The sequence below is a fragment of the Protomyctophum bolini genome, assembly GCF_963924005.1.
Source record: "Protomyctophum bolini genome assembly, chromosome: 13".
NCBI classification, from domain to species: Eukaryota; Metazoa; Chordata; class Actinopteri; order Myctophiformes; family Myctophidae; genus Protomyctophum; species Protomyctophum bolini.
Genome location: NC_137874.1, coordinates 12,387,097 through 12,395,775, shown reverse-complemented (window position 1 = coordinate 12,395,775; position 8,679 = coordinate 12,387,097). Strand labels below are relative to the sequence as shown.

Here is an 8,679-nt window from a genome sequence, read left to right as displayed (position 1 = left end):
TACATGATGTCAAGCATCAACAACAAAAACACACACAACTAGAAGAAGTGCCCCTCTGGGCACAGGTCTCCACCAGGCCAGGTCAGGTTGTGACCTCCTGGTGACACTATAATAGGCCAATGTGAAATGGGTGCCATTTCTTCTTACGCCTTGGATGGCAATTGGATGATTTGAGGCCCTTTGTTCCAAAAATCCACCTGTTGGTGGCGCTATAACAGGTCAATGTGAAAAGGGTGGGACATAATTCCTCAGCCTAGTAGGAAAGTCTGAAAGATTTCAAGTACATTTTGAACATCTTGAACACATGACAATAGAGATACTGTGTAACAATTTGATTTGATTAAAATATAATTTAAAATCCTCTGATAATGACAAGGTTTCCTTCCCTGTGTTTTGGTCCCTGCAGGTGAGCGAACGCATCCTTGCTTCTGTGGTTGAGGTGATAGAGCAGAGCTGTGAGTCTGAAGAACAGGCTCTTCGTGTGCAGACAGCACATTGCTCTGACACCACCTCCTTCACAACATACATACAGGTCATAGAGCACTACAAACGCTACTGTTTTGACTGGACTAACCTCAAGGTAGGTGTGGTATAAGTTTACACACACACACACACACACACACACACACACAGGTCACCATGTATTTGCTGATGCCTGAAGTGTGCAGTAAAACCTAGTCGCCAAAAGTAACTGGTTTTCAACCTAACAAGGCAATCATTTGTTGTTGTTTTGTGTCGAGCAACACGGTTGTAGGCTTATTAAATTTTCTCCTGAAATAGTATGGGACGGCAGAGCAGTATTTACATCTGTTTGTCAACCTTTGTGAGGAGGGGATACAAGTGGATTGGTAAGATTTGCATTCTTTACTCAACACTTATTTCCATATATCTCATTCTCTCTATAATACACACACACACACACACACACACACAACATATATAACCTTTGTAAAGTGTAATTGGTTTTGTTTGCAGTATTAAGAAAGCTATTGAGGATGTTGGTGGAAAGCTGAGGCAGAAAGGAATGTCAGACTTGTGACATCATCATCAGCATCATCATCCAGAGACAAAGAGCTGTCAGGACTGTGCCATCATCACCATTATCCAGTCTCAGTTGCCATGGTCACACATTGTAGATAACATTTGAATGGAGAAGTCAGACGTACACTGTTGTGCACAAAAACATCGATTTTAATCTGAGGTATTCATTACAAATTGCTTTCTCATAGAAATCTCAACAAAGAGCTTTCCTAATACATCAATTAATTATGTTTGTCGAGCAACATAGACGTATGTATGACTAAGTATAAATTGGGCCTCACACAGCTCGAGGACACTGTATGAACAGTGAACAACCTTAGCAAATCTGTTTCATCTTTAAAGGACAACCAAGGCAGATAACCAAGGCGAGTGTGAGAAAGGCATCATAAAAAGACATAGCTGAAGCTGATGCTTCTCAGTCAGTTTGGTGTCTGTTGCTGGACGTGTAATACTGAATCAGGTTACAATGAACCATAAAAAAAACACTGTTTCCAATGGGTATATCCCTGACTGACAACCAACAGATAGTTATAAAAAAAGAAGAAAAAAAAGATACAATAATACTTTTTAAAAACCGCATGAAGGCACTAGCATAACCATGCCTTTGCATTCAGCCAAACTAAATGCACGGCTCATTCATTGAAATAAATTATAGTTTGATCAATCCTGTAGTGTCTGTCTGCTGTGTATAAAATTATGTCTGATGATGGCAGCTTGCATTTTGATAATAAATAATGTCTCACCTTGGACATAAAGTCACAAAATAATTGAATTAAACAAAGACTTAGGCCCAAACCACACCAATACAACTCCTTGCAATGGCACAAAAGGGGGGAATAAAAATAACAAAAACTAAATAAACATCTAGCAGTATCAGTATCAGCTAAATTGTTATTTTAAACATCAGTATCGGACAAAAATGTCCATATCGGTGCATCTCTAGTTGCAAGGAGTTGCATGGCGAATCATTGGTGCGGTTTGGGCCCAAGCACTGCAGTAGCACCTTTACATACTGTCTCTGTACCTTTTAAGGTAAAATGTAGTGCTCTATCAATTTCAATTTAAGTGACGGTATGAGAAAGATACAGTAAGGAAAGCCACAGGCAACTAAAGGCTTGTTGTGTCCACTCACTGTAGGACTCAAGTGCACAATGGTGCTCAAAGGGGAGACAGAAGTTGATGGGGGAAGAGTACTAGTCTATATCACTACTATGTGAGATGGCAAGATACACAGTAAAATCCTCCGTGTTAAAGATGAAATCCAGAACTAGTTTCAATGAACATACCAATCTGTATGGTAGAGTATGTTAATACAATTACAATCTGCAGTGGTTGGAGGTGGTCTTCCTATACATCGAGACATTTAGACCTACTGGTTGACAAGTAGTACTACCTGAAGCTCATGGAGTTATGTGCAGATTGCACCTTGTAACTCTGAGTTTACAAATGTATTAGTTACATGTGTACACTCTCCGAGTTAAATTAGCACAAATGATTTTACTGTGTAGGAAAGAAACAGAGGCATTTGGGAGGCTGGTGGCACAGAAGCGAAGATGAAATGGGAGGCAGGCAGAGAGGTAGAAGGCAGGGGAGTAGAACAGGCAGCCACAGCAGGGTTTCATAACTCCGTGTGCGAGTATGCATAGTCGCGGTTTTCGCTGGGCTTCATGAAGATGCCCTCCATTGCCTTCCACAGGCTGTGCTGGCTGGCGCCCAACATGGCGTGCACCTCCCGCTGGCCGTGGATGGGCCGCCCGTACTGCTCCCCCGTCACAGAGAGCAGCGCCTCGGTGGCTTTGTGGACGAACCGGATGGCTTCATCGCGCTGCCACACCGACCCCCCACACTGGACTGTCCACTCGTCCAGATGGTCACCTTCTCCGTCCTCGCCGAATGCACTCACCTCCTGGGGAAGGACGAGCATTAAGAAGGAGACCATAATGATTTTCGTCGTTATTTTGCAGCCATAAAACTGAGCTGTCTTCTGTGTGTCTCTGAAACGCAGCTTGTGCGTCAGTGAGGAAAGGGGAAGGTTAAGTGTCTTGCTCAGGGACACTTTGACACGTGCTATACCCAGCCGGACACACTCAGCGTCCAGTGATGTCACTGGGGTAAAATGTGAAAACTGTTATCCTTACTTCCTGTTTTTATTTATATTTTTTGCCACTGTCCTTGATCACATTGTCCGTGCTTGCTGTGTTCTTAACTGCATATATTTTTGGTAATGTTTAATAAGATGCAAGAGTTATGACTGTACTTTTCAAGGGGTTTAGGTTGGCACTAGCCTCAGTACCCAGGCTTTTATTTTCGTTCGCATTCGGCTCTAAAAGAAAAGCCTGGGGAAAATTTTGCATAGGAAGCCCACTTCCTTGCATTTCCTTGCAGTCGCGTCGCTCCAAATTTGATGACATCAGTGGTCTCTGCTGTTTTTCTTTGTTTGTTAGTTTTAGATCACTCAGATCGTTGAACCAACAGGATCCACCGCCTGTTTTCGACCGGCAACCCGCCCTCTAGACCAAAAATCACACTGGCTGGGCCAGGCTAGCTGGTATAAGCTGGTATAATATAATATGACTGTGTCTTTTCTTGCGTACCTGGTTGGAGGACAGCGGTGATGAAAAGTAGTGGCTGTGCAGGTTCCGACCAGTGTTGACGTGGGTGAGACGGATCGTCTGGCCACACTGCACGGGAGTCCCACGGTGACACACAGCGTCAAAGGTCCCACGCACACTCCAGTAGCTGTTACCGTCTTCCACTGACGTGACCCCTGTCACAGACTGCTGTCCACTACCTGCCACACACACACACACAATAATATCAGTAAGACGCCTGAGGGCGAGAAGCGACCTCACTCGTATCCGCCTCGCTGACGGCAAACTGCTGGACGAGCGCTGGCACTTTGGCATGGTCAGATCAACATGGAATTAATTCTGTACTTCCCATATAAGGAGCATGTCTTGAGTGTACAGGGTTTGATGAGGTCAGATCAACATATGGAATGTCAGAACAGGTCAGTATATGGAGATCTAAGGGTTTGAGGTCAGATGAGTTTCTGGCCAATATTGCTGACATCCGGTATCTCCATATATGGGCTTAACTGTGACAGCAGGTCGCATTTACTATATATCCATCCCTGATTATGTCACGTGATGTCACAATGACATGGGCACCATATATGGGGGCTGATGTCACATGATGTCACGATGGGCTTGCCTGTGGTGAGTGACAGGGATTTGAGTTAGGCGTCATAACAGAATGACAGGGATTGTGGGTTAGGTGTCGTGACAAAAACGCAAGGTTTCATAGATAACTGCGACCTTCGCAAACAATTTGTGGTGACAATTCAGATTAAAACAGGTCAAGTTGACAGTAACCTTTAGCCAGAGAAAAAGAAAACACTACTTGAGAGACACACACACACACACATGATGTGTCACACACACACACACACACACACACACACACACACACACACACACACACACACACACACTTTGTAGAAAACACTATTTTACTAATGAGACTGTGTATAGAAAGACAGACTCCCTCTCTCAATCTCTCTCTCTCTCTCACACACACACACACACACACACACACACACACACGTGTGTGAGAGAGAGAGAGAGAGAGAGAGAGAGAGAGAGAGAGAGAGAGAGAGAGAGAGAGAGAGACATTCAATGAAGAGTCCAGAAACAATGAATGAAGCTCACCTGAACCGTAGCGTACGTCGTGGGAGTGCAGTCTCACATTGTGTTTTATGTTGAGCAGTTTGACGACTGAGCCGCATGTCACAAAACTCAGCTCCGTCCCCAACGAGAGGCCACATATACACGATAATAACACAGATCTCAACAACGTGCAGTGATCCATATCCATAGCAGGTGACAGGTCTACTGTCCGCACATAACAGCTGCCTGCTAGCGACTGATGCTGCTAGCCTGTTAGTGCTACGTCATCTATTGCACGGTAAGGGAATAGACCTACCGAATCGCGCCCCTTCTGACGTGGAATGCTCACTGCAAATTTTAGGTTTTCTCTTCTGTCACTGGATGTTTTTTACTCTAAATCTTAGGCTAGATGTTTTTATTGTTTTTCTTGACTAGAATATCTATCTATCTCTCTCTCTCTCTCTCTCTCTCTCGCTCTCTCGCTCTCTCTCTTATTCTCTATTCATGGCATGAAGAATAAGGTTGAAGGTTATGTACAATTGACATGGAATAAATAATGCCTGTAACAGATCACACTAAAACTTATGAAAAATAGTTTACAAAACCATGAAAATCTGCTGTTAGGAATATCTAATATTTAGAAGTTCTATAATGAGAACTGATACGAACGATCTGGATTCCAAACGTCTCCCTCCTTATTTCTAATGTTTTTCTATTAATATTTTCCATTTATCTATTGTCTTTATACATTTCTAATGGTTAGTCCATTAGCTTCCCAGGCACTTTAGGGGCAGGCCCCACATTCATTATGACAGCTCATTGTGATGTATTCTTATTTTACTATTTATTCTATTGTGCTTACATGATATTTATCCTGTCTTGGTACCATAAATAGAGACTTCTTATTGATACTGTGTAAGATGACAACGGTTGACACCTGTGTTCAATTACTGTTGATTGTATCTCATACTCATGCATAAATACCACACTTCCTGTTAACTTGTCACAAACGCTGAGGAAAGGGGGAGGCCAGATCAGTCTCAGAGGTAAAGAAAGTCATGTAAAGGACATAGATGACATTTTCTTCATCTCAACTTATATTTTCGAGCCTTGCACCTATAAGGATTTTGTTTGAAACTGGAGTGCTGCGGGTTGTCTGCTACGGTAGTACTTCTCTCTCAGGAATAGCTAATATAAATAATTATGTAGCCCACAGGTAAAGTAGCACTTTTCTGATATTTAGCACTCACTTGGTCTATTAAACGATTTTAAGACAAATAACAGCAATTATTCATTTGGCTTTCAAACCTAATAGGTATAGGGGATTGCCTGGTCAAACTGTATCTTTGCTTTTGTTATTTTATTGTATTATGAGCTTACTAATTAAATATTGTGACCTAAACCTTGGAAATTTAGAAAAAATTGAACTATATAGTATACTAAGTCGGATGGGAGCACACACGTGTAGGCTACATACAACTAATTCAGTTAAATTTCAATATAGTCTCTCTTAAGCAATTGATTGTGTTCCACCACAAACTATTGGTACACATACACAAACATATTTTTATTTTTCCTTTCTTTCTCGTGTACAGTGGTAGTAGAGAGAGTGGAGGCTGTGAAGGGTTAACAGCTACAAGGAGGAGGTTCTCTGCTGTTCTAGTGAAGTGAAAGTAAAACTGGGAAATAGAAACTTTAGGCAGCTTTCTACAAAAACCTTCATTCAGCAGGACTTTTGCTATACTGAAAACAGGTGAGTACAATATACAGTATAAGGACTTAAGGTATAATTAGACTGTCTGTATCCAGAGTAGACATGACCTTCCCATATTTGCATATGACTTGAAATGCAGTCCAATCTTATCTAACAATGATGACCGGTTTCTATTCCATGAACTACAGTACATGTGCCAATATTATTGTGCTAATGTAATAATCCATGTAATAATAATAATCCACATCACATTCATAATCATAACTATTGAAAAGTATCATTCAATAATTATTTTTCTTTCACTTTTAATCCCAGTGTGTACTAGAAATGGCCTCTGCCAGCAGTCTCCTGTCTGAAGAGAACTTCCTGTGTTCCATCTGTCTGGATGTGTTCACTGATCCAATCACCACTCCATGTGGACACAACTACTGCGAAACTTGTATCGCACATTTCTGGGATACGAATGATGTGTGTCAGTGTCCACTATGTCAAAAGAAGTTCATTAAGAGACCAGAATTCTCTGTTAATAAAGTTCTCTCAGAGATGGCTGATCACTTCAGGAAGACAAAGGAGCTCAAAATAAATTCCATCGCAAACCAAGAATCTGCGAAACCAGATGAAGTCTCCTGTGACGTCTGTACTCAGAACAAGCTCAAGGCCCTGAAGTCCTGCCTGGTGTGTCTGATCTCCTACTGTGACACGCACCTAGAGCCTCATCAGAGACTCGCAGCATTAAAACAACACAAACTAATCGACCCTGTAAAGAACATGGAAGACTTCATGTGTCAGAAACATGCCAGACCTCTGGAGCTGTTCTGTAAGACTGACCACATGTGTGTTTGTCAGTTCTGTGTGTCAGAGCACAAGTTACATCTAATTGTATCTCTGAAAGAGGAATGTGAAGGAAAGAAGGCAGAGCTGGGAAATACCGAGTCTGAAGTTCAGCAGATGATCCAGGAGAGACAAGTGAAGATTGAAGAGGTCAAACACTCAGTAGAGCTCAGCAAGAAAGATGCCGACAGAGAGAAAGAAGACAGTATACAGGTTTTCACTGCTTTGATCAGCTGTATTGAGAGAAGTCAGGGTGAGGTCATTAATGTGATTCAAGAGAAGCAGAAAACAACAGAGAAACAGGCTGAAAGTGTCATTCATGATCTGGAAAAGGAAATGACAGAGTTAAAGAAAAGAAGCTCTGAGCTGAAACAACTCTCACTCACTGAAGACCACCTCCACCTCCTCCGGAACTTCACATCCATAAACATCCCTCCAGCCACCAAGGACTGGACAAAGGTCAAAGTCCATCAGTCTTCATATGTGGGGACTGTGAGGACAGCTGTGGCACAGCTGGAGAAGACGCTCAGTAAAGAGATGAAGAAGCTGTATGATGCTGAGCTGAGGAAGGTCCAGCAATGTGCAGTGGATGTAACTCTGGACCCTGATACAGCACATCCCAATCTCATCCTGTCTAGTGATGGAAAACGGGTGCATTTTGGAGTCGCACTCGCAAATAAGAATTTACCAGACAACACAGAGAGATTCTCTAAATATGCATGTGTTTTAGGAAAACAAAACGTCTCCTCAGGAAGGTTTTACTATGAGGTTCGGGTTAAAGGAAAAACTGCTTGGATTCTGGGAGTGGCCAGAGAGTCCATCAAGAGGAAGGAAATCTCACTGACACTGAGCCCTGCCGACGGTTTCTGGACCATTTGGTTGATGAAAGGAAATCATGAGGCCATTACTGATTATTCTTCTGTCCCTCTCCCTGTAGGAGAGGAGCTCCAGAAAGTGGGAGTGTTTGTGGATTATGAGGAGGGTCTGGTCTCCTTTTATGATGTGGAGGCCAGAGTTCAAATCTACTCTTACACTGGCTTTACCTTCACTGAGAATCTCTATCCATTCTTCAGTCCATATGGCATGAATAGTGGTACAAACTCTGCTCCTATGATCATCTCTCCTGTCAATAACACAGAGTAGAGTAAGACTGATCTCAAATAGATTTTAAGATGAAAAGGCTAGTTTTCATGTATGTATTGATGTTTAGAATGAGTAATTTTACTGCTCTGAAATAAAATTGCATGACCCGGCCTCCCATGGTGACAGATTTATTTCGTTATAACGTATAGGCTACTCTCCCTCTGACTAAACTGAATAAAGCATGACCCTCCCCTATTAAGTCATTTTTTACATTAAGTACAGTCACAGATTAATAAAATACATTGAGTTCTCCATTGAATTGAAAGTATTTAGCATAACGCG

The 8,679-nt window shown here is 42.2% G+C and overlaps 2 protein-coding genes across 2 annotated transcripts; one reads left to right on the top strand and one right to left on the bottom strand.

Annotated features, from left to right (window-relative positions):
• Positions 1-1,175: 1,175 nt before the first annotated feature.
• On the bottom strand, positions 1,176-5,003 carry sdf2 (stromal cell-derived factor 2). Its single transcript, XM_080779653.1, has 3 exons — positions 4,752-5,003; positions 3,636-3,832; positions 1,176-2,947 (listed from the first exon to the last, which is right to left on the bottom strand). Exons 1-3 carry the CDS (start codon positions 4,915-4,917, stop codon positions 2,660-2,662), a joined length of 651 nt encoding a protein of 216 aa, XP_080635779.1. The 5' UTR covers positions 4,918-5,003; the 3' UTR covers positions 1,176-2,659.
• Positions 5,004-6,750: 1,747 nt separating this feature from the next.
• Positions 6,751-8,679, top strand: LOC308326559 (E3 ubiquitin-protein ligase TRIM21-like; the record flags this gene model as incomplete). The annotated part of the gene is made up of 1 exon (XM_080779496.1): positions 6,751-8,679. The coding sequence occupies one exon, from the start codon at positions 6,751-6,753 to the stop codon at positions 8,395-8,397; it is 1,647 nt and encodes a 548-aa protein (XP_080635622.1). The 3' UTR covers positions 8,398-8,679.